This window comes from Phyllopteryx taeniolatus, chromosome 17 (assembly GCF_024500385.1).
Source record: "Phyllopteryx taeniolatus isolate TA_2022b chromosome 17, UOR_Ptae_1.2, whole genome shotgun sequence".
In the NCBI taxonomy this organism is placed as follows: Eukaryota; Metazoa; Chordata; class Actinopteri; order Syngnathiformes; family Syngnathidae; genus Phyllopteryx; species Phyllopteryx taeniolatus.
The window spans coordinates 20,745,546-20,771,413 of NC_084518.1; the positions used below are offsets into that span (position 1 = coordinate 20,745,546).

At 42.4% G+C, this 25,868-nt stretch overlaps 1 protein-coding gene across 12 annotated transcripts in view; it reads right to left on the reverse strand.

The window, feature by feature from the left end:
- Window positions 1-521: 521 nt before the first annotated feature.
- The window catches only part of LOC133467751 (RNA-binding protein Musashi homolog 2), a 215,191-nt gene continuing 189,844 nt past the window's right edge, over window positions 522-25,868 (reverse strand). For 3 of the 12 annotated variants that reach the window (XM_061752970.1, XM_061752968.1, XM_061752964.1), the window contains 3 exons: window positions 14,591-14,770; window positions 10,945-11,099; window positions 522-5,683 (listed from right to left, as the gene is read on the reverse strand). In XM_061752970.1, the coding sequence (XP_061608954.1) occupies window positions 5,624-5,683; window positions 10,945-11,099; window positions 14,591-14,770 (395 nt within the window). In that variant the 3' untranslated portion in view covers window positions 522-5,623. The other 9 variants (XM_061752975.1, XM_061752973.1, XM_061752971.1 and 6 more) reach the window with 5 other exon arrangements.

A 25,868-nucleotide genomic window follows, 5' to 3' on the forward strand; every position in this document is an offset into this window, starting at 1 on the left:
ATCGGCTTGTCAGGAAGACTGATGGGACTCACAACATTTTGCATCTTTGAAAGTGATCTATTGATGATCAAATTGGAATGACTGACTTTCACCCGTTATTAATCCTCAACTCATGTATGTGTGTGTGCTTCCTCGTGTTTTTTCATGCTCTTCTTCCATCCCCAGCCATTTAGTCAGCGAGCCCTAGCTGATGCTCTTCACGATGATGCTGATGAGGAGAAAACTGGATTGGGTTGATCGGCTTTTTTCACTGCTGTACTTACTCAGTACCGAGTATGTCCGCTAGGGGGAAGCAGATTTCCGCAGCATCACTTGTTTGGCTGTTGTTGGACTGCGGCAATAAAAACAACTTTGATTTCTTTCTTTCAATGCTTCTTAACTCTGCAACTTATGTGACGTGTATGAGTGACTCAGTGTGGATTGAACAATGAATTGCAATGTACAAACACCGAATAATTTGGATCAGGCAGATAGGTGGCAAACAAACTAGAACTTATATTGGAAAACAAAACAAAAACAAGTCATATAACAATTCAGTTTATTGTATTTATTTTCCAGACAGACATCAATTTCTGGACCACAGTAGAGGATGGAAACCTTTCACAGACAATTTTTTTTGGTCAATATTATTATTTGAAAATACAAATATAAAATTAGACTTTCCACATTTGATATGTGAGAGACCCCCATCCATCCATCCATTATTATTTTCCATATATTTTACAACGGGGCTTAAGCAAGCCTATATGGTAACCTGAAAGATGCTTTCAGATCAGGTCAGTCGAGTCCGTCTGTCCGTCTCTCGCCATAAAAAGTCGGTTAACGGAATAAAAAACGGAAAAAGGGGGGCAAGTGTTAGGAATGGCCCGAGAGCGATGCGAGAAATATGTCCCGTAATGCACCTGGGATGGACTCCAACAATGGAACAGTGACAAGGACGGCCCTACTACATGAGCAGAAAGCTGCAGACGGCTCCTACCTAATGAAGACACGCATATACTTGTAAATATATGTCTATTGCATGGGAGGTGGTGATGCTTTCAACTGGAAATTGACTCTAAACACGCTTCTCTTTTCTGCCATCTTGAAAGCTTTTATGTTGAGCGTGTGACTAGTGCTTCCGAAGAAAAAAGAAGACAGGGCTAACTTTGTGGTCACTGTGATGGGAGTTCACTCCTTCACAGAGGATGGAAGGCGATAAGGGCGGGGGGGGCGACGATGGAGAACATTCAAGAGCGGAATTGGAGCTGCTGCTGCAGACAAGATGACAGAAAAGTCAGCGAGCTAAGTGAAGTGTGGCCATTGCCTAGCACTTGCCTCGAGATTCAAGTTTCAATGGATACGGTAGTACACAAACGTCAACACCTTCCAGGTGGACCTCTTTTTTTTTTTTCTTTTTCATTTTTTTTTTTTTTCTTAAACCGAGTCCCCCTCCCCTCTCCCTGAACGGAGAAGATAAGTTGACTACAATGAGTAACATTCATCAGCTGCAAAGCGCTGTCAGTTTGCGATCAAATGAAATGAGAGCCACAGAGCCATGCTACCTTAAAGTCCAAGCTACTGCATCACTACGCTCGCTATACGCTACGGAGGCCATTGGCGGCAAAGAAAGTTCAAGTTTTTTTGTGTTCTGGTCAGGTGGCTTCATTCGAACGTGGTGCGAATGTCATTTCTTTTCTAAGCAAAACGAGCGGCGATATAGACTAAAGTGAAAATAACTCGAAGGAACACTTTCTCTCTTACCCTGTTGGATTGAAGGCTAAATAGCAAAAATAGGTTTAAATGTCTTGAGTTCGTTCACTCCGTCATCATTTGATGATGTTTGACATGTTTAAAGTCAGCGCGAATGTTTCCGTCGCGCGAGGCAAACGCCGTCCCCGTGATTTGCTGTAAGGTTACGCTTACTTGCCGAATAGCAGTCTTGAGAAGATCAAGTGGCGTATTTCCTCAAATAGCGGCCTACGCGTAGAAATAAAAACGGCCTGATGGGGAATTACCTTTACTATTGCCGTCTTTCCAGCACACTAAACATTGATTTGGTCAACATTGCTGGGGAAAAAAAAACAAACAAACTGCGAGGTGTGTAAATAGAGCGACAACTGGCCAGTGACATTAAAGAAGCAAAACGTGACAGTACAGTGATGTGAGGAGATTATATTATCTAGTATAATACCATCCTATGGTATTCTTTCAATTGCACTTTTGATTTGTATAAACTACTACAATATCAGAGATGTTGGGTTCAAAAAATGTAACGAAACTAAATGCACGTCGGTGTGGTCGTACATCGTTGCAGCTAGTGCAAAAAGCGCTTTTTAGCTTCTTCTTCTTCTTTTTTTTTTAAATCATGTGTGACAGCGCAGAACCTTTGGTGGGCAAGCGTTACTTCCGCCGGCGCTATTGAAAGGACCCAACAACAAAAGAAGCAAGGCCTTCTCGCAAGTAAGTGTTCGGTACTCGCGGCAGTCGAGTACAAATACTGAACATTGTCACTATTTGAGGAATTACGATATGACAATATTTCATTTTGAAGCCCTCGCGGTGATAATAGAAAGTCGACAAAACGCTTAGCAACATTTCTTTTTCGTATTCACGGTCACGTGGTCGCCGGCTCGAGCTGGTGTCGGTTTTTTCCTTTACAGCAAAGAATGTTTCCAACACTCGATTCAAATTGTTTTCAAATGACTGCGGTTGAATTGAAATAGGACTTCAATCATTGAAATCTCAAGTAGTTGCATAAATAACACAATTGTGTAACACTCCTTTTCAAAGAGTCAGCGATGACGTGCGCACACATTCGATAGAAATGACTCGACTACCACTTGAATGTCTACACTGAACACGATGACAGCATGTATCCCTCCGCCAAAGCAAATCGAAGAATATACATGTTTTGCATATCTAGCGTTAGCATTTAAGGTAGTATGGCACACCCCTTTAAAAACATTCAAGGGTGGGATAGCCAAATAATGCCTTGTGTACGGTTCCACCTCCCAGCAAGTGTTTCTCTCTATCGTCCATCCACGAGAGCTTTGGTTCGCTGAAACCACGCGAGAGAGGTGACGCCAACAGAAGAAGAAGAAGAAGAAAACAAAAAAAGAAGAACTAAAACGTCCAAGTTTGAAGATGTGAGACTAACATGGTCACCGAGAGAAAGGTCTAGTGTATATCTTGACTGGTCCTAAGTCTACTACAGTCACTACATCTATCATATTAATGAGTTCTATAGAACATCTACTTGTACTTAGAGGAGGAGGCCAGGGAAGAAGGAAGGAAGGGAGGGAGGAGGAGGAGGAGGAAGGAGCGGTAGAGCAGAGGGAGAACAACAATGAAGCACTAGACTGGGAGCAAAGACAGCACTGTGTTTACAAGTTATTTCTTTACACACCCATGAAATACTTGAATGAGTAACAAAAGATCTTCCGAGGATGGAAAGAGAGAAAAGCAATGGATGCACAGTACATTTTAATAGTATAGTACAATTATTATTCATATAGAAACCACAACAAAATTGAACTGGAAATCAGCAAAGAAGCATCTTTTTTTTTTTTTGTGATAGTTTTCTATTTTCTTTTACATGTGAACATTACAGGTTGTTTTTTTTTTTCCTTCTCTCCTTTAAATTATTACTTGATCACAACTCCATACCTTTGACTTTAAAAGGATCCAGCATATTTCTTTACCTGGTTGTTTGGAAATGCAAGTGGGTGGAACATAACCAAAAATAAAAACAAACAAACAAACAAACAAAAACACAGTACATAATTATTATGCAGCAGAATGCACACCATCCGCTCCGCCAGATGACCTTGAAATAGCCGACGACACTCTGGGAGCGTATCATCATCATCATCATTATTATTATTATTATTCATTATTATTAGTGAAATGTTTGTGATTTGATAGCGAGTAATTCAGTGTGTGACCCCGAATAAATACGTTCAGATGAGTCATGGGTCTAATAAAAGCAAAGCAAAGGTCAAACATGTCTACTAATATTTAGCAAGCTGTTAAGTCACCTCGCAATTCGGAGGTGTTTTTTTTTTCTATTTTAGAATACATGAATCCCCCCCCCCCCAAAAAAAAATCCTTCACGCTAATCCCAAAGCACAGGGCCGCCTTTTAAAAAGCCAACATGTAAATGTGCAAATAGGAAATGGCCTGTACGTCACTACTCACAGTGCAATGATTTCGTCTTCTTCTCTAACTGTCTTTTTTTCAATTTTTCAAATATTTTTTTTTTTTTTTTTTTAAATAGATCTATTTAAATCATTCAGTGTTTTCATTTACGTGAGAATAAATTAAACCTGCCGGTGATTCCACAACAGAATTCACAAGGCTGAGGTATGGTATCAAAAAAAAAACTTTCCTAATTCATTCCAAGAAACTCAAAACGAAGCGGGCTCGTGCACAGAGCCCATACATTGTTTTTTTTTTTCCCCCAAAAAGAATTTGGGAAGGAGCAGGATGATACAAACAATAAGAGAAAACCGAGTAGAGTACAAAAGTGTCCGCATATGCACAAAATGCAATCTAAAAGTACAGTGTGCTTTGGATTAAAATCATCTTTTTTTTTTTTTTTTTTTTTTCCCCCTCTTCATTTTAACATCGTAACAAAAGATACCAATTCGGATCTTTTGGTTGTTGTTATTTTTCTTCTTCTTTTAAATGTCATAAAACTTGACTGACTTCCCAAACCATTTGTAAGTTTGCTGGTTCGACACTTTGTAAAACGATTGCGCTTTGACTATTTACAGAGCAACAAGTGTGTGTTGGTCTCAGGGTTGTTACTGTCTTTCAGCAGGGGGGAGGAAAAAAAAAAAAAAAAAGAATCATAATCAGAATCATAAGTGTTTACAGCTTTTTCTTCTATTCACACGCTATAACATGTTCTTTGACACACCATCACAAAAATATGCTATTCTCTCACTGAGTTGGTTATATGCAGTGACTGGAATAATATGTACAGCTACATTTCTTTTTCGCAAGTTTGAACTCACAATGTTGTTATATGAAATTTATTATAGCATATTTATATATTTCTAAACAAGAAAAACAACACTTATAAAAAAAAAAGGACCATAAAAATATTGGAGTCCTCTTTGTATTGCCCAAAAATAGGTCATCATGGTTAACAATGAGACATCACAAGAAATAAAAGCGCTATTAAGAATGATCACTTTGTTACCCTCGTCTCCGATTTGCCCTAAAATTGATGATTATTTTTTTCAAATCTAAGAATCTTGCACAGCGACTTTCTTGTTTTGTGTGTGTGTGTGTGTGTGTGTGTGTGTTGGGCCTGAATGCTTCATTTCTCCTTCAAGCTACTAAAGATGAAGACATTAAAAGCTGATTTCTTTTTTTTGCCATGTCGCCCGCAGTTTAAAGGGCAGAAAAAGAAAACAAACAAACAAACAAAACAAAAAAAACAACCCGAAATGACACAAACGTTGTGTGGAACTAAACTGACAGAGCAACCAAAGCACATAAAAAGAAAAGAGGCAGGTTGAAAAGAGATGTGAAACATCGAACCAAACCAGGCGCTGACGTTATAGGAGGTTTGGAATATAGTACAGCAGTGGTTCTTTTTCTGAGATGACTCAACAGTTTCTTTTCTTCTTCTTCACACGGTTACCACTTGCTCGCTCTTTTGAGCCTGTCCGCTGTGCCTCAGTAGCGCCACCTGCACACAAAGCCAATTAGAAACTTGGTCCCGTCTTTCCTGGGCCGCCGGAGAGAGGAGAGCACGGCGAGAGAGGCAGTCAATCGAGTGCAAACGTGGGGAAAAGACCAAAGAAGAACATGAAGGTGACGACCAACAAGCCTCCATGCAAGGCGATATGTGCACGTGCTGCAAATGGTGCATTACAAGTATTTTCACATCACCCATTAGTCTATTTCTGTTATGGAAGGTGAGATTCTGATATCAATGTTCACAATCGGATGACGAAAGCAACTCGGCGGAGCTGGAGTGCAGTTTGAGTGTCGGACTCATGAAGCCACGGGACTCGTACGATATGATCCAAACGATAGGATGTGATCCTTACTGGGACACGACAGTTGAGATTTGGTAGCCTCGTTCCCACCGAGGAGTACACTTCAGCCCGCTACAGTACTTTATTTACTTTTTACATTCAGGTTAGTGTATGTTCAAACTTTGAATGCATACGTCCAATTCCAGTACTTTTGGCACAACTTGCTGTTCTCTCACGAGGAGCTGAATTGTCTTTTTTTTTCCATTTTCAAGGATGTCCACTTCTATGCCTTTCTGTGACTCCTCCAGTCTCTCCGTTGCAACCTTCTGATGAGACTCTAAGCTCATCACTCTGGCCACTTCCTGTTTGAAGCCTTGCATTGGCGAGCTACTGTGCATCAATTGTTCGTTGTCGCCGTGGTCTCACGATGGCAAAATGCCAACAGAAGGATGAAGAGGACAGTTTAAATAGCAATTCTTATTAAACCAGGAAAAGTACAGAAGTGGACTCCCCTATTATGAATTTTGTCACTCAGCTCCTTAAAAACAACAACAACAACAAAAAACCAGTACTGTTCATTCAAAAGTTTAGAGAAGGTCACATCAAATTTACCTGCAAAAGTTTTTAGGTTGATCCTGTAGTTGACTTTGGAGTTGTGTTTGAGTAATCTGTGGGTTTACGGCAGAGTTTTCTTCCCAAATCGGCAACGTAACCCCAATTTGTCCATAAATTGAAACTTTATTATAATTTCATAAAAAGAGGACTTTAAAGATACCTCACCCTTTAGACTTTATATGTTCAATGTAGTTTGCGGTAGAAATAGATGAATCAAATGGAGTAGAGTAAAAGGAAAAACACGTAGATGACTAAATCTAAGACGATGACTAAAACTGAATGGAAAAAGTGCCGTCAAAATGAAACCTGTCCCAAAGTGAACTGAAGCGTACGTCTCGGTGCTACTGCGGAAACTCAGTCGCACTCAGGCTTCACCCGCTGCTGCTCGGTTATGTCGAGGAGGGCGACGACGGATGCGGTGGACACAAAAGTAAAGAGAAGACTGATAAAATGCACAGTAAATAAAATGCAATACCTCTGATGAGATGGCAAGCGGGCCACCTGCTCAATGGTATCCATTTGTAAAAGCTGTCGCAATCAAGGGGCCCTAAAAGTGTACAGTTAGTGCCGTTGTCAGTATGCATTTCAAGGAAAGAAAAGTCAGTATCATATCATCTTTTTCAGCTCCAAGGTTTCAATTGAGATTCAGTTGGATCATTGCACTTCGACAACCCTCGCTTACTCTACAATATATATAACGGGGGTTCCCCCACCCAAACATTTAAAATATGACTATCTGAGCAACAACATGTCATCGGCAAACATAATTAAAATCGGCTTCATGTTACAAAACAAAACATTTATCAAAAGGTTTGAATTTTTTGTACATTTTTAACACCTGCAGCATATTATGTTTTGGACAATATAAGCACCCAACCTACCAAAAGAAAGAGTGGACTCTCTGACCCCGTGAACTGTTTGATCTTTTCTCACCACGGTGACGCACACTTTCTACGACTGACAGCAGCGCATATTCTCTTTATGCCACAAACATACACGAACTCTGTTCGACTGCGAGGTGCCTGACATGACGCGAAGTCACAAGCCGAGACCCCCCCCCCCCCCGCTCTCCCAATCTTTATCTTCTACTCAAAAGCTGTACTGGTCTCAAATCCAAAGCGATGCAAGGGTCGCCATCTACAGGGATCCGTTCGTCATTACAGTGCTTTACAAACTCAAATTTGTCCTCTTCAACCCACGAAAAAAACCTACTTGCCGAATATATACCTCGGTTGGGGAATATACACATTCACCGAAGTGAATGAGTCAAAGTATTTTATTAGTAGAAATAATGCCATTTTTATTTTTGGGGGAAACACCCTGTATTATTAGGTTATTTGGATATAATTGTATTATTATTATTACAAAGGAGAAAATGCACGCTCTCCCAAATCAAGCATGTTACAAAAACACCATCTAATCTAATAGATACATTATGTAAAAAAAAAACTCATATGCACATGCACACACGCACACTCTAGTGATTAGATATATGAGCGCATGGCGAGATCATAAACATCCCAGAATAAGACGACGATGGCGCTCAGCTAATCAGGCTGGCGTCAGAGTGGCTGCTGACAGGTTGGTGGAAATCACAAGCAAAGAAAGGAGCAACCCTTTCAGCTGTGATTAGCCGCTGCTATCGCCTCAATCAACTAATTGCGTTCTAATTGTCTTGCATATAAAAACAGTTGAAATCATTACGGCTTCTTCGCGGGCGCTATTTTGATAGTGGCTAAAGGGATTAATAAAAGCAACGGAGCGTGACTCGGAAGTGGCGTGCGACGCTGATGACGAGGCCCCCATCAGCATTCCGCTTTGCTGCCCGATTGTGACGAGATGATTTAATAACGCTGGCGTATTGGGAAAATCCACCGGGGACGCTGACATCTCAGCTTCCATTGTATTTGGTAACAGAAATGCTTCAAGGCAAAAATACATGTCGTGATTTTAGCTCTAAAAGTCATCAAAGCCATTCTGATTGGCTTGTCATAAGTAGCAACGGCAACATTGCTATGGCAACCGCGGATCACCGACTGTAGCGGTTTATTATATTGATCGACCAGCCAGGATGCCGGCTGTGTAGCGTCTGTGCTAACGTCGCTATTCAAAAAACCCCAAATGATTATCCATCCGCTTTTGATACTGCTTGGACCTCATTAGGGTCAGAGGTGAGCCGGAATAATTCAATTGAATTTTTTCCAAATAATGTTATACCTTGCGCTACAGATGACAAGCGGTACAAGAAAGCATCATCTCAGTGTAACGCACGTACAGAGATGGACTTGGCTTCTTTAGCTTCCGACAAAGTTTGTATTCATTTGATGACCCACTGTCAAATGTATTTGAGTACCATAGAGGGAACCCGGGACTAAAAAAACAAAAAAACAAATCAATTCTTTCGAACTGTTGCCGCCATTCGAAAAAAATGATTAAACACCAAAAACCTGCCGACTTTGAAACGACATGCTAAATATTATCCACTGAAGCAACAAATGGAAACGAATACAAACGCTTCATTTCCGTTGGTGAATTCACTGCTGGTTAATCTGCCTTGAAAACGAGCCAGCCCGATCTTTCCTGACAAATATTTTGCTCCCTAAACTGATGCCAGCTGATTATGGCTGATAGCCAGCGGACCTAAAACAATTCAAAAGAGGTTTTGCTTTGGAAGTGTATCACACAAAAAAAACGGGGCTTCTCTTTTTGTTTGGATATCGTAAATTCATGATTTGTACTTGTTTCAATGCAAATCAGGAGACATGGTCTCATACAAACCTAAATCGACGGTTGTAACATACGGTCATACAGCCAACCAGCCCTTTCTGCTTATTTGGATTCAGTTTAATGATGTGTACTATAAAGTTTGCCACAGGACTAATAGGCTCTTCATTATCCCACCTCCACCCATATGCTAATGACTTTTTATTCCCACAAAGCAGGTGTTATTTGCATAGCCTCTTCTCCCCTAGTCAGTTTAATTGCGTCGAACTATTAAAAACATGCCCCAACAAGCCGAGCGCCATTCCAGCAGCTCGGCCATGCTTCGCCATGCTCGGGCCATAAAACCCAGATGAAATATTCAGAGAGGTCCAAGAGAGGAGAAGCGCCAAGCAAAACAAAGAGTTCGCTGAGCGTCCGCGTTGACAGCCGTTTTCGGAGGCGAGCGTGACAGGGGGCCGGCCCATTTACTGGCTCAGCGGCTTGAGGAGCACCAATCGTGTAAGGGCCTTCTAGACACACAATAAATACAAGTCACCGACTACTTTGGTAGCCTGTAGGCCTCGCTTCAAATTGCTCCTAGTTAGTTAGTGAGTTAGTCAAATTGAGAGTCCACTTTTTGGAACTGGGCCCTAATTTTGAAATCATGCAGGATTTGCAGGACTTCAGCCGGCTTTGTATTTTTCCAAGACATTGTGGCCTGTTTTTCTGTCTAAGCCACGCTGTCCCGATTTGTTTGATTTATCATATCTAGGACGAAAAAAAATAAATGTAGGTATTTATTGTTTGTATGGTCAAATGTCAAATAGAAAGTAAGATTATTGATTCAAAAGTGTCTCTGTGATTGGCTGGCGATCAGTTTAGGGCATAGTCCACTGCGGCCAAAATCAGATTGCGGAGAGTCCCTAAGGAGGACAAGCACTATTAAAAAACAGATGGTGTGGATGGATGTTGAAAAGTGACTTTTAAAATCTGATGTCAAATCTCCAACAAGCTTTTTGATATGATTGTCTTGTTAACGACAATTCACGTATTTGAGTGAAAGAAAATTCAGCCCATTACCGCTGGGCTGGGCGCTTCTCTTTTTGGCTAACCAAAATATAGTCAGCTGAAAGTAGACATTCAGGGCCAGAGTCATCTATTGTCATAATCTATCTTTGTTATCGTAATCTCGAACAGCCCTGCTCGTCTTCCATTTTTAACCGGTCAGTGAAACAGGAAGTGTGTCAAGCAGCGCCAATTGGACAAGGACACCGATGGAGACGAAAACTGCTTGGCGGCGAGGTGAACCCAAGGCTTGGGACAGCCTTAACATACATTTAAAAAAAAAAGAATTTGGGTGAAGCATAGGGTGAAGTGAGGTAATTGGTGCTACTGCTGAGGGAAATAAACATTAGCATTTGACACAAATAACTTTAAAAACTAAGATTAGGTTTGCCCTGATGGCAACACAGGTTACTGAATTGCCACTCGAGTGGATTCAAGTAAGGGCACTTTTTCAATAAAAGTCCATGAACGCCGCCTTACTGAGATAAATGACTAGTTTGCAACACAATGTGAGTAAAATTAGTGGACTTTCCAATGCAACCGAGGCCAAGGTGCACAGAGACATAGGCAAAGATCGCCGACTCACGGTGATGCTGGGGCCGAACCCGGAACCGGGCTGCGGGCTGGCGGCGCTGATGAAGTTGCCCACAGCTGAATCCTGGCTGCCGGGTCCGTAAATGTCGGCAACGGGCCCCGGGCTGTTGGTGCTGTGGAAAGCGCCGGGCCTTGACGGGTTGGCGCCTGCATGCAAACACAACGTGGAGCAGAGCAGCTCAGAAACACCTTACAATCAACGGTGTACCGCTTACGCTCCAGTCCGCTAATAGAACTCATCACTGGATTCTTGAGAAACGCATGACAGCCAACTGGTGCCGGATTTTCTGATTTCGTTTCAATTGACATCAAATGAAGAGGTAATCCAGTATGACATTCTATTCTTGTTAGCGCGACATGCTGTGTTGTATCATTGACATCCACTTAGAATCATGCGCGACACAAAGCAAACACACTGCTAGAAACTCGCAGCATGCTTAGCAAGTTCAAGTACGGTTGCAGTGTAAAAATGCTAACATGCATAATGAGAAGGAATACTCGTCAACAAGGAGAGTGACGCACGCCATCGGATAGCCCCCCCCCCCCCCCCCATTTGAGCAGCAGCGTTTATTGCCTCTGTTTTATTGTACGACCTATCACGACAAGAACCCACTTCATAAACATGGCCATTACTTCTGAAAACACTTGGAGCCGTGTGTCAACTTGTCAGTCCTCTGCAGTAACTTCACGGCCAAAACGTGCATTAGACAAGCGAAGGTAGGCATCGGGGGAAATATAAAAGCTTGACCCGCGTTCATTTGCGGGTCCAAACTCAGGGGACCAAAAAAAAAAAACCCCCCCAAAAAAAACGTACATGACTTTCCCACCTTTTCCCTGCGAGTAAGAGCAACTGAGACGACTGAAAAGTCTTTTGACAATCCAGACGAATACTAAAGGCTCATAACAGCGGGACTTAAGGAGGGATGGGTGGGGGGCGGTGGGGGTTGAAAGACAGCCGAGGAGAGAGGAAAATGTGAACGTCTTCACAGCGCTCTCCTCTGCTTTCAGCTCCACATGCCCCGTTGTCAAGCCCCCACACTTAGGTGGCAAAAAGCTGCTTTCAAAAAAAAAAGAAACCCCACCGAAAGAACCTTGATCTTCTACGCAGGAACTCCGCGGAATCTGTGCATGCGTCAGGAAAATACCATTTAACAGTGTAGAAAATAATGTTAACATTGAACCTCCATTCTCAGTGTAAGCAATACAACTAAATACACTCCAAATTGCTTCTGATTAAGTGCAAGCGCTTTCAACGGCTCGAGCTGCTCGTGCCATTATCTTGTCTGCAAACAACCCAGTGGGCTGCCATCTCATATGGTTAATATGGATAATGCAAAGACTGCATGTGTTCTGTCTACGGCAAACAGGACAGAACCAAGAGGATACTAAACATTAAATCCCATTCTTATTATTTCTTATCATTAGAGCGACATATACTGATTGCTCGTGATTTCCCCAAAAAAGGATCTATCTAAAAATGAGTACTAGTGATATATTATCTTCTTTAATTACTCACTACTCAGTAACAAGTGAACATATTTTATATCGCTTAAACGCTATATTTTGCACAAACTGGACTACATTCCACCAAAAAGATTCACAAAATAATTCCAAATAGGTCATAAAATAACATAACATAATGTAAATAATTTCCAAGCAGCTAACCAGGTAATAATAAAAAAAATGGAAACACATATATTTCAACTAATTAAAGTGCATCAAATGCGAACTGAATTTCATGTTTTAAGACACGCATAGTGAGTATAAAACGTGTTTTGATGTGATCAAGCTACGTTGATTGCCTGCTCTGGTGCAAGCAAGGCTGAAAAAGGAGATACACATTCCACAGAGCGTTTTTTTTTTTTTGTCCTTATGAAGCCCTTTCCTATTCTGCTCTGCTCTCCTATAAAGCCACGTAACTCGGTGTAGACAATTACATACAGTACATACAATGTGTGCATTCGGTGTGAGTAATCTGCATCCTGCTGCGCAGTTGCAAGAATAGCTCACGCATGGAAATTGAGGAAAAAAGAAAAAAAAAAAAAAAGGTCCGTCGGGAGCAAAGGATGCTGTGATAACGCGTGTTCTGTATTATATGACGCAGCACAGGTTCAGAACTCCCATCGCATCTGCGGACTTGACTCCATACAGCCCGTCTGTGCGTTTCTACTGTTTGCTGAGCTACATTTCGTACCGAGCGGCTGGCGTAAATGCCAACATCTACCCGCTGGCCAAACGTGCTATTCAAGGAAGGTTTGGACTTGTCCTCCAGTCTGAGAAGGCCACACTTCCCTCCTCGGCTTTCTTCATCCTTTCCCTTCTCCTCGTGAAGGTGAAGTCACAGCTTTGAGTCTTTGGCTTTGAGTAACAAGGCGAGCAAGTGCATATGAGTCCCGAGAGACGTGGCAGCTAAGCACCACGTGTAGGTCAACACTGTCACCTCCAATGAGACACAGCATTCCACTAAATCCCACTCCCTTTACTTAGAACGAAAGGTACTCGTGAGTGGTCATGCCAGTGACAACAGGCAAATTGATCAATAAAGTAGGCTAGAATTGCATAACTAGTGTTTGATATCTGAAAATATGCTCCCTCAAAGGGGCTAAATTCTACAACATATTTACACACTGACCAGGTGCATCCAGCTCCTTTTTGTCAGAGGGCTGATATGACATATGATATGATAATCATATAAATGTGTAATGTTGCATGTACACAATTGGCCCAGCATTTGATTGGTATCAGATTATTTTTTTTTCTTTAAACAACAAATTGAATTTGTAATCAGAAGTCATTGAAAATCATGACAACTAAGATACAATTGTTCAATTTATGTTAAGAAGGGCTTTGGTAAAAAAAAAAAAAAAAAAAAAAAAAAAAAAAAAAGATTGTAATATCTGTTAAAAGGAGCAAATTTGGTAAAAAGCTTCTGCCAGAATGAAAGGAAAAAAATCTATTTCGCAAGGAACATAAAGGAAACTATTTGCTTTCATGGGCCACATAAAATGTTGTGGTGTGCCAGATGTGATCCCCGGGCCTTCAGTTCGACACCTGTGACCTGCACAGTGAAATGTCACTTTGCTGTTGACTTAATGTGAATGTGTATTTTAAAAAGTCACAATTAAATTTGTGAAAAACGTCTTGCATAATGCTGCGAACTTACTGCTCAAACCTTAATCACCAATACAGATCAGCAATTCAAATCACTTGAAAGAAATACAACATCCCCCCCCCCCCTTTCAGATAAATCTGAAGTGTGCTGAAGAGCCAAGTGTCATTTACGACGTCATCAGTAGTCGCACGGCTCACATGCAAGTGGTGAATAACATTCTGTGTCAGGCCCTGGTATGCAAGCTGCAATACAACGTCTCAAAGAAACAGACAATCTAAGTAAAGTTTTCAAAAAAAGAGGGCAACATGCACTTTCTCAGCAAGACAGATTGATTTTGCCTTTTTTTTTTTTTTTTTTTTTAAATGGGATAGGGGGTATTTCTATATTGACAAGAGCAGGAGGAAAAAAACAAACAAAAAAAAAAACAAAGAAAGTGAAAGATCTGCCATCTGCATGGAGTAATGTCATGAATCAAAGTGAAAAGTCCGAAAAAAAAAAAGGGTAAGATAGATACGCATATACAAACCTGGGTTCTTAAACTGATCCGGGCTGTGTAGGTGCTGGAGGGGGGAGTTGCAGGCGGAGGTGGCATGCTCACTGTGCAGCATCTGAGCCGCCTGGGGCCCCAGGGAGCCATAGTCAGCAAAGGAGCAGGGCCCCCCCCTTTGGTCACCGGGCGCGGAGTAAAACCCATAATCGGGGAGGCCTGGGAGATACAGTAAAGGTGGGGAGGGGGAGGGGACTCCATCATTGTGGAAATTCAACTTTGTCAATGTCAAAGTCAATGTCCAGATTGTCGAGCGGCTTCTCCTTCAGTGTTTGTAAATCCCCCCCACCCACGTTTGACACGCTCAGCCGCATCCTAAACGTCGCCACAATTATTCCTCTTGTAGCCCTGACATTTATTTTTTTATTTATTGTTTTTTTTTTCCCTTGCAGAATTGACCAAGGTTGCGCGCGCGTTTTTGTGTGTGTGCAATCATTACGAAGTGAGATGAAACTGAGCAATCATTAAAACGCAGGTCAATACGTTCTCATTTCGAAGGGACAATTCTCTGTTGACATACCTGAAGGAAGCCTGAATGAAAGAAACACAAAGCGCACCGATCGATAATTAATTTAATGGCTCCTCTTTGACCAGCGAGCGAGAGATGATAAGGCGCGTATGTGAATGAGATACAAATACATCGGTGTTGACTGATGCTGCGCGTTTCCCAATGTGATCCAAACACGTCCCCCTCCTCCTAATAACGCTCCCCCCGACACAGATGGCGGATTATCAACAGTTTAGAAAATGTCATTCAGCAGTAAGTCGTGCTGACATTTATTGCATGTCCTCTTAATCGGAGACAAGCTGCTCATGGAAAGAGGGCAATTAAAGCAAACGTCCTCCTCACGCCTCTTTTTTAGATAGCAGCTTTAATCTACTCAGGAGGGACTCAGCCCGGTGACACCGACTTCTTCCGTCGCCGCCCTCGACCTCCCCCGCCGTCGCCGTGTGTTTGTGTTTTTATTTGGCCCGCGGAGCAAGCAGCCATCGGAAGCCACTTCACCTCTACCCACTCGGAATGATAAAGTCCACTTGTGCCAAATGGAACGCGAGCAGCAGCCATGTTTCTCCCGCCAGTGCTTTCTAGCACTCTGATCTCGCCACTTGTGGGCTGTCGGCCCACTCGTCAAATTATAGGATCCGAATGCAGCGGGCTTCCCACGTTCGTCGCATAATGCCTGACACATTGAACAAAGCTCAAGAGCCAATCATTACATTTAGTTCACTTAGAAAAAAATGTCACTGAAAATTGATTGGCCTTGCTAATGAGGGGAAACGGGATCGATGGAGTCATTTTAATGGAGGGTGAAAATATTTGACAATAGAACAAACTGCGTTAGTGGGATTACGTATGGAATGGCAAATATGTCCCAAAGCATTCTTCTTTTCACATGCACACGTGTGCAAAGTTCCTCTTCATACATTGTTCGTTGTTACTGATGCAGACTTACTACGGCTAAAACTTTGGCCCTTGAGTCGGGCAGATCCAACTTGTATTGATTCAAATCACCGATAGTGGGAGTTAAATCACTGACAGCGGGAGATCGAAACGCTGGACGAGCTACCGGTGTGTACAACCAATGTGCAATTGGCTTTGTCATTTTTGAGCAATCCTGTCCTGTCCTGTCCTATCCTGTCCTATCCTGTCCTGTCCCAAAACTGTCCTACAACATACTGTTTTGTCAAAATGACTGCTGTGAAAAAGGACATTAAAACAAGACACAAAAAAGTGGTGGCTAAAGACTTCTGTAAACTACATACTGAAACATACTTTAAATCACAAAACAAGTTTGATGACATACTACTATTAGAAATTCACAGTGACAAAGTATCTCATGAAGCTATGTTAGGTGTTGAATGTCTAAATATTTGTTGCACTCGACTATAATGTGATAAAAGTTGAGTCGAAGTCGATTAATCGATGATGTCATTGATATTTTTTCAGCTCCAGGTCTCATTCTTGGTAAAATATTTGCACACGCTTGTATCATAGTACAAGTGTTACCACACATTGCCGTAAAGCGACACTAATGCACCAACGTAATGTTGGTCGTACAACTTCTAAGATGAAAAAAGTTCCCGTTAACATACAGTTGTTGTCCGCGCGTGATTGGACATTAACATTTTGCCCACAAAGATGGAGCTTCGCTTTGCGCATGAATATTTCAAGATTCGGAATAGCCGAAGCTAGCATCGCTAACGGCTATTCTCATTCACAACCTTATTTGGATAGCTGTACGGAGGCTATGTCGCCTTGTTGGCGACAGCAGACGGTCGAATCAAAAGTCAATTGTGCGATCGGAAGACGAGATCGATGCCAAAAAGCGATTTATTTTATAATTTAAACATCGACACGAGGCAGAATAGTTGACTCGTCGACTACTTGACTAATCAGCTAAACCACTAATATGTATCAGTCAAATGTTTGGATATACTTTCTCATGCTATTGAATGACAAAGTGTTTCCAAACTTTTGACCGTTACTCTATATATCCTCAATAAAAAAAAAAACCAATCACTTTCCAATAAATAATTGAAAAAAAGAAAGAAAAAGAAATCATTTCTAAACGATGAAGCCCATTAAAACCAAAATATTTGGAGACGATGCAGCATCTGTAGTTGCAGTGAGCAAGGACTAAGCAGTGTTTTATTGGCCGTCTACAGGCTGCTGGACAAAAAGTGCTTCTCAGACACTCATGCACAAACATGCCGGCCCATTCTCAGAGCCATATATTTTCATCAGCGGCTATCTGATCCGTTATGCAGGACGAGACCGGGCAGATTGTCCCCACAGCTGCATAAGTATCACCAATCATATCAGGGAGCCGTGGACCGTCCCATTATTAATATTCACACAATCTATCCAGAACAATGGGCCTTTCTTAGGCTCCTTTTTTTTCAGTGGCCACTAATTGGATGTAATTACTCATCTACAAAACAAATGAGCGTGCCGAGGTTGCCTTGGAGACTAGATCAGGGGACCCAGCAGTGCGAATCATTCACAGGGCTTCATTTATACTGATAATTATCTCGCCTCCACAACCCCTCTACCATATTCCCCTCCTACCCTCAGCAACCAAAACTAGCTGTTAGGCGCCGGTGGGGTGGGCGGGTGGTGGTCCTGCAGTCATCTGTTTCCGACATCATCAGGGTGGCGCTCTCCAAGTGGATAAATGTCCTGCACTGCTTGCCACTTTGCCAGGTGACTGCCTTTAAGGAGGAATCATCAACCTTGAAAGCACTGCGGCCCTTTTGGTCCCTCGCTAGTTGGAACACGAAACTAATCACGCTGATGATAAAATATAACACCGTATACAACCACCGCTTTCCCCTAAGGACTTCAGCAAGTTGACTTCACCAGTGTGTTCCGAAGGCAGCATCAGCAGCCCATTAGGAGCTGCTGTACTCTCCAAACTGATTGACGGGCCTCTTAACACTGGCACCACAACCTCTACTTGTAATTTTGTCATATGCCGCCGCAATCAGCGCTGATTGCAAAGTCATCGGAAAGTTACATTTTGACCACACATTTGTTTTCTTGGTGTGCATGACTAATCCATCTGAGGAATATTAATGCACCAACTGTGATTGATATACACTCACCGGTGCCACTGGGTACACCTGCACAATCACATCCCGTCCAAGAGTAGCAAGAAACATTCATCCTGTACAAAGACATTCATGCTCCCGTTTTGATGGCCACCGTTTGAGAGATTTAAAAATACGATTATCATTACGGCAGCACACTGGAGTAGTGATTGCTGCTGTGAAGAGTTTCTCTTCTATACTTAAGCTTCCTCCCACATCCCAAAAACACACATTTGGCTAATTGAAGTGTGTCCATAGATTTGAATGCGAGTGTGAAGGTTTTTTTTTTTGTCTCCGTCTGCGCCGCAATTGGCTGGCGACCAGGCCAGAAGTCAGCTGGGATAAGCTCCAGTTCACCCACCACCATAATGAAGACAAGCGCCATAGACAATGGGTGGATTATTATTGTGGTTGCAGTTTACAGTGGTGTGCAACTGCACATATGGCACTTTTCTTTTCGCTTTGGTTTGTCGGGGTTTGTTTTCCACTTCAAAACTTCAAAATCTCAAAATCCATTTTGAGGGAAACGACACCACACTGAATGCATCAGTCGGAAGAAGATAAGCTAGCAACAAACAACAACGGAGGGGAACAATGGTCTCCTGTATTTACGTCTCGGCGTGTGGCTACTGGCCACGGCAAGGAGACAAATTATAACCAAGAGGAACCTGAGGGTAAGATAACATTAGTGACTAAGTGCGAAAGACAAAAGACAGCTAGCGCAAATAAACACATAAAACAAATAATCAATGGCTTAAATGTCAAATGTCAAAAAGAAAATTCCCCCCTCCTCGCTCAACCATCTTTTCTCTGTGTGATGTGCATGCACTCATGGCCGACAACGAGGCGCTCTAAAGCGGCAGCGCCAGTTGGCTATCCGAAGGGAAGATGCATTTTTGTGGTGCGGGCATAGCTAGCTAGCAAAGTGCTAGCTAGCAAATTGCACGCGAGGGAAGGTGCTCAAGTTCTTCAATCGTGAGGGAGGGGCGACTCACGCCGGGTCCGAGGTGCGTAAACGGGCCATCATTTAGCCACGCCCCAAGTGCATCAGGAAAATCCAAATAGTGAAAAACAGCTTCATACTCTATCCCCGCAATTGAGTACTAGATGGTTCTCAGTCTATGCGCATATTTTCAGCAATTATTCTGTATAATGAATTGAGAAAAACTCACTTTAAAGGGCATGAGATGGCATATGGTCAAATAAACCTGTTGCCATTCATTTAACAGAATAAATCATGGCTTCCCGCGACAATATCAGCTTGGTGTTCAATTAAGAGGCCGCGGATTTAACACCAAGTCAATTTATGAGTAAATTAAGATGAGATCATCATCATTTTTCCTATCCATATTCTTTTTTAAAAAAATATAATGGATGCCTTGGCTCAATAAAAAGGTCGCGCAACGCCGGTGTAAATGATTATTGGCACGCAGAGTTGATGGGTTTGTGCCGAGGCTCACCTGCGCATGTTTGCTTGTGACTATCAAACAGCTCTGCTCATTTCTACGAGGAAGGCGCTCACTCCTCCGCCTTTGTCGCAGTGCCAGTCAGATCCCTCGGTGGCCATCAAACCACATCAACCCGACAGAAGATGTCAATAAACCTGACACGCTGCTTCTCAAATTAGCATTGTATTGTCGGGCTCCCGTAATTAGCTTTTCCATTTCCACCAATGTCATTTAAAAACCGCGTGATATAAACTAACAGCTCTTTTTGCTGCCTTGCCTTGCTTTCACTTTCCATTTGAAATAATCTTTTCTGAACCAACGGCTGAGTAATTAACAGCACTAGACAGCCTTTTCAGAGAGCGCAGACATTTCATAAATAATACATATTTAATGTCTTGTCATTTTGTGTTCAGAGAAGCTTGGCTAATGAATTTTAACAGATGATTTCTTCTTGCATTTACTCACTCATACTCATGCCTGTCTTTTGTCCCTACTCATTTTATACCTTTTTTTTCTTTTCATAGCGTTATTTCCAGCAATGAGCAAACTCAACAGAGCTCCTGACTAATATTTAGCGGAAGAGGGAAATGTGTAACACTGCGTGCTGCAGACTAGCTGCTGCCCACGCGGGCCCCACTAAACTGATGGTAATGAACAGTGAAGGCGTCTGGGATACGTTCCGCTTGTGACGGAGAAAGTAAACCGAGAGGTGACAGCCCTGAACCTCAGCCTCAAAATAGTTCCAGCGTTTCTGCTCATGTTCATATGAACTCATTAGGGATGCAATTTCAGACTTTTACTGAAGGCTATTGGCCATGTACTGGAGAGAAAGCAATGAACGTTTGCAATTGCAAACATTTTCATCAGTCGATACTAAATATATTATCCAGGAGATTATATATTGAACAGTAGTACATTTATTACAATAATAATGCCTAAAATACTTTATTTTTTTTTTTTTTTTTTACGAGTGGTAATAATAATATTATTTTTAAAAATAAATCCCTGCAAATGTTGACATTTTCAAATGAGCACGTCAGCAACATTCCTTGCAATTCACAATGTCCCATAACCGGTGAGCTATTTTTAGAACAGGCCTGCGGGCTCTTCATGTGAGCCTCGGGGGCGAACTTGTGCCCGTGGGCACCATTAAGGTGACCCCCGGTCTAAAGGATTAACTGTCAGCATTTTGCTTTTTCGGTGTGACGCAACCACAGAAGAGCACCCGTGATTGCACCAACGAAGGACTTAAATGGAACTTAGAAACAGAAATGCGACTTGTGACAGCAGTACTGTAGCGAGTGGTCTCATTTGTTGCAGCTCAACTTCGATGTGGTTTAAGCAACCAAAAAGATGAAAACAATCACAGAAAAAGATTGGAATGGACACCCAAAATCTGTTTTATTTTAGAGAATCTTCTTCTTTTTTTTTTTTTCTTTTCCCCTTTTACAATTATATAGCAATTAGGAATGTTAAAAAGCGGAATGCATAGGGTTGCCTTGCCTTTAGGGAGTCCCCCTTGGCACTTTCTGAAACGCTCCACCTTGATTTACATGTACGACAGTTAAGAATGTTAAACTATTCTTTAAAACATAGTACGACAGTTCGGCACACTCTATTTCTGTTCATTCATATTGTGTAACATTAACGAAACAGTTCCAAAATGTAAATTCGGGTATTGTGCACTACGTGCAGACAAGCTCTGTCCGTGTTTAGCATGCAAATTCAATTGGCTTATCTTCTTTGGGCACCACTGGATGTCTTTGCTGGTTGAGCTAAAACTTCATAAAATAGTGGGCATATTTTTCCAACTAAATGAATTATGGAAGAATGACACAACATTTTGCAGAAGAAAAGGTTGCTCAGTGTTGAACGTCTGTCCAATATCGGACCAGATTCACCTGAGCCAGCTAATGACCAAATGCATGCTCGCTGCTGTTTATTTCTAGCAACCACAGTGGCCTACGAGTGTGACAACTGCAGGGGGAGCAAGGGAGCAGAAAAACAAACAATTGTCCTCACTGTGGCACGAAGCCTTCAAGCGTGCTTCCTTTGCAGAGAGCGTTATGTATGCACACCCCGGAGGGCAAAGCCGCGACGTCCCTAAAGGGATGCGCCCGTAACCTCCGAGCATCTGCTGCCCACAGCTGCCGCGGCAAAAGCGCAAAGGGACGTTTTGCCCTCTCCTGTGTGTGTCACAACTTTTCCCGGGCCTTCGACAAAAACCCAAGTTTTTGGACGGTCTTAGCACGCCCGCTCCTGTTCGACACGGAGAGGGCTCCTGGCTCCTGGCACCGGGCTTGAGCTCTGCGGATTAACACGTGGCTCAAACGGAACCCAGATTGATTGAGGCCAGAACACACAGCCATTCGTCGAGTTCTCCCGAGCACCGCGGAAGATCACTAAATGACTCGGGAGGAATTTCCAGAAACGACCGTCACATAAGTTCTCTAGTAGAAGAGGCAGGGAGAGGAGGGGGAATGCATAGTAATAACAATAATAATAATAATAATAATAATAATAATAATAATAAAAGGCCTGTCACAAAGAGACGAGATTAATGCAAGAAGAATCTTGATTTAGCATAAGTACTTCTATATTTTATAATGCCGTGGTATTTCTGCAGCGGCAACCGCCTTCCCACTAGACTGACTGCACGTAGCGAGCGCTGACACCTGAACGGCATTTTCTGAACACCGGAGGTGAAGCTGAGATCTGAAGCCGACATTTGAGCTTAGCAGGAAGCTCCGAGGGGATCAGGAAAAGACTTAAAGCAGCCTGGGACCCGCCGGAACCTTCTCCATTCTTTGTGTTTTGCTCTGCTTCTCTCTGACAATGCCAAAAGCACAGGCTATTTCTGTAACTTTAATGGAGAAACAAACAAAACAAAACCGCAGCTGAGGCTGTGTTCATATTTCATTAGCTGGGGATCTAATAAATGCAGTGGGGAATATTTTTCGGCGTGTTCATCAATATGCAACATAGTTAAATGTCAAACATTAGACACAACCATCCTCAAAATGGTGGCCACGACACAATCGTTGAGGTTCATCCTAAATAGCAACAGCACAGGTGGGCACCCAGAACGCAAGCCACTGCATCGCTTTCCTCAGTGGATATACGGCCAATGGCGTACGCGGATGCTAACGTGCGGACCTACGCGGAAGCAAAGCCGTAGTGTAGTGCTGGGCGAATTGATCCAAATAGCGATAATATCCATTCTGATGTTGGTGTTGATATTGGTCGATATGAGATCCATACTTTATTTGATGTTTTTCTCCTGTATGCACTGCTGCTGTTTTGTCAAATTAGCCGACTTAAACGCGTTAAACATTTCCGAAAAATCACTGGCCCAAAAAAAAACCAGACCCCCCAAACAAGAGGCCGAGTTGACCGGTACAACTGTACGACGAGGCCTTTCAGTCCGGCAGACGACATCCAGGTCAATATTTCAGTCATCCTCAGCATGAGATATTACATATGAATTTCAATGTGCCACTGGCCGTTTGTTACTTGAGCCAACTCAAAGTGTCAATGAAGTTTAGACCTTGATGCAATACATTTTATAGCACACAAATGTGTTATTTAAATGACCGTATGATTACAATACAGCTAAGATTTGATTTTCTATGAATATATTTTTGTCTTAACTGGAAAAGGGACACTGTCTACTTGCTACAGTATATTTACTCTCTAGCAAGTGAACCAAAACTTGTATCCTTATCCCTGGGTTTTAACTAATTCATACTCCCAAGGATGAAAGGCACAAAACACTTCAAGGCCATAAAAATGTATTCAGATTGATCAATTTCACGATGCATCAACCTTAATTATTAAAAAGCATCAGCGATACTGACCCGGTATTTACAGTACATGGTATTGAGCCAATACCAAATCTTGCAGTATCGCACAGCACGACAAACAAACTTTTCAAATGAGACAAAAAACACATTGAAGTGTCTGCAAACACCTCCAGTGGCCTCCAGTTTGACCCTCCTTGAACGCTGCGGCAGAGTCAGAAACTGCAGGGGACCTCTCTTGCTTTGCTCCCAAAGGCCCCGGCGAGCGGTTCAAATACACCTCGTCACCACCATCCTTCTGTCGCGGAGAGGTGAAGTGAGCGCGCTGTCATGTTGTCTGCGGAGCGTCGGCTCAAGTGGCCCGTGTCATGGACACAAAATATTGTCAACGTCCTGCTAGCAATATTGACGGGTCACTTATGAGTCTACAAACAAAACATGACACGACGCACCGCTGCTTTACTTTCGACACGGTATGTCGTTTAGAGCTTTTACGTCCGGTTTGGTTTCGGAGCGTGAGCAGTCGAGCTTGTAACCACTTGGGTCGAAAGCCATGTTTCCACCGAGTGAAACCTTTCAGCTCGCACGGCACGGTTTGGAACGGCAGTCCCAAATAGAACCGGCACAGAAGTCATACACTAAATAATGCACCGCAACGTGTTATTAGTTGTTGTATGTCATTTTATGACTGCTACGTCACAACATAATGCTGCCCAAAAAATATACAATGCGCCCCCGCAAATGAATCAAATTTAAAAAACTGTACTTTAGTGTAGTGTAGTCCAAAATGAGGCTGTCATATACTCGGTATAAATATCCCAGTGTTGAAGTTAAAATGACATGTGAGAAATAAACTCATGGAAACAAATGTTTTCTCACTTATTTGAAAAATATTGAACAAAATATAAATACTAATAATATCAGGGTCAAGGTGTTCGTCTTTGCAACGATAACGGAGCGATGCTGTGTAAAATATTAAACGGCGTTGTACCTTCACACACTCTTGGGTTTGTTGTGTTTCCACTTTTGGATGCAACCTGTTTGCAAGTCTACGTACAAATGAAACCACTCTGTTGCACCTCGGCTCTGCTAAATCCAAATCGTTATCTCCTTTTTTTTTTTTTTTGGGGGACACACAAAATTGTCTTTGGTAGCCCCAACCGGCTCTTTGTTTTGCTCCATTTTATTTTTCTTCGATATATCGTAAAGACTTGATATCCTAGTACCAAAATGAACCTGCTTGGTGGCAACAGGCCTCAATCAGTGGACTAGACTGTTCTGTATGTGGTGCTCTGTGGGAGCTGTAGGTGGAGTCAAAGCACAAAGAATCCACACGTATTCAGCAGGTAAGACAGTTGTGTAATTTTGGCAAACTTTGAGCCAAAACAAAACAAAACAAAAAAAGCCTTTTGTCCTATGGGAAGCAAGATTAGTACAAACGGGTACATCAAGCGGTCGTGCTGAGTCACTGTGTCTCGAAAAGAAAAGAAAAGAAAAAAAAAAAGGGGACACCTGGATGTGCTAAAACACGTTACGAGGAGCGTGATCACAAACACGATAAGTCGTGGAATAATTGCATTTACAAGTTCGGGTACAAGCCAATTTGGCTAATGGATACTTCATCCTGAAAGTTGAGCTCATATTGCTGCTCCCATGATTGTCATTTGATTCTATCATGCACAGAAAAATCCCTGACACTGCTTAAGTAGTCAAAAACACCATGATGTCACTGTTTATCAGCCCCTGTCTATAATGATACTTATCTCGCTTCCATTTGCAGCTGTCAGAAATAAACTGCTCGTGATGCCTGCCATCACGTCATTTACTTTCAGGCCGCTGCCAAACCCCAATCGACATTCCTGCTCTCTTAATGACGTGCGTTGCAATGATGGCTGCGCAAATGGTTTGTTTTGATGTGAAGGACGGAGCATCTCATACTGTAATGTTGATTTCAATGAAGTTTGATTTGTATGCGCGCACCGCGCTCGCTCGCTGCACTGCGGCGCTCTGAATGCCCACGTCGGCGTCTATAACATTACACGTGGGAGTCGCAAAGCAGACAACATCCCAGCTACAATTAAAACTGGTTTTCCGCCACAGGCTTCTTAAGGTACAGTATGTCTGATTAAGAGAGGCGCTCCTCACTCGTCCGCAGGCTGTGTGTTCAGTCAGGGGAGCGACTATTGACAGCTATCGAATGATCTACAGTTGTAAGGGTGGAAAAAGCAAGCTGTCTAAATGAAGCCGACAAGTCAATCGATGCTGCGTTAAACACCGAGAGAAAATCTCACACAGACGGAGAGAAACTTCCATCCGGTTTTCGGGACAAATCTCCTGGGAGACGTTCACTAGCATATCTAAACAATATAATGTGCATGTACTGTATAACAGACCTAAAGGAAACCCAGACTTTAGAGG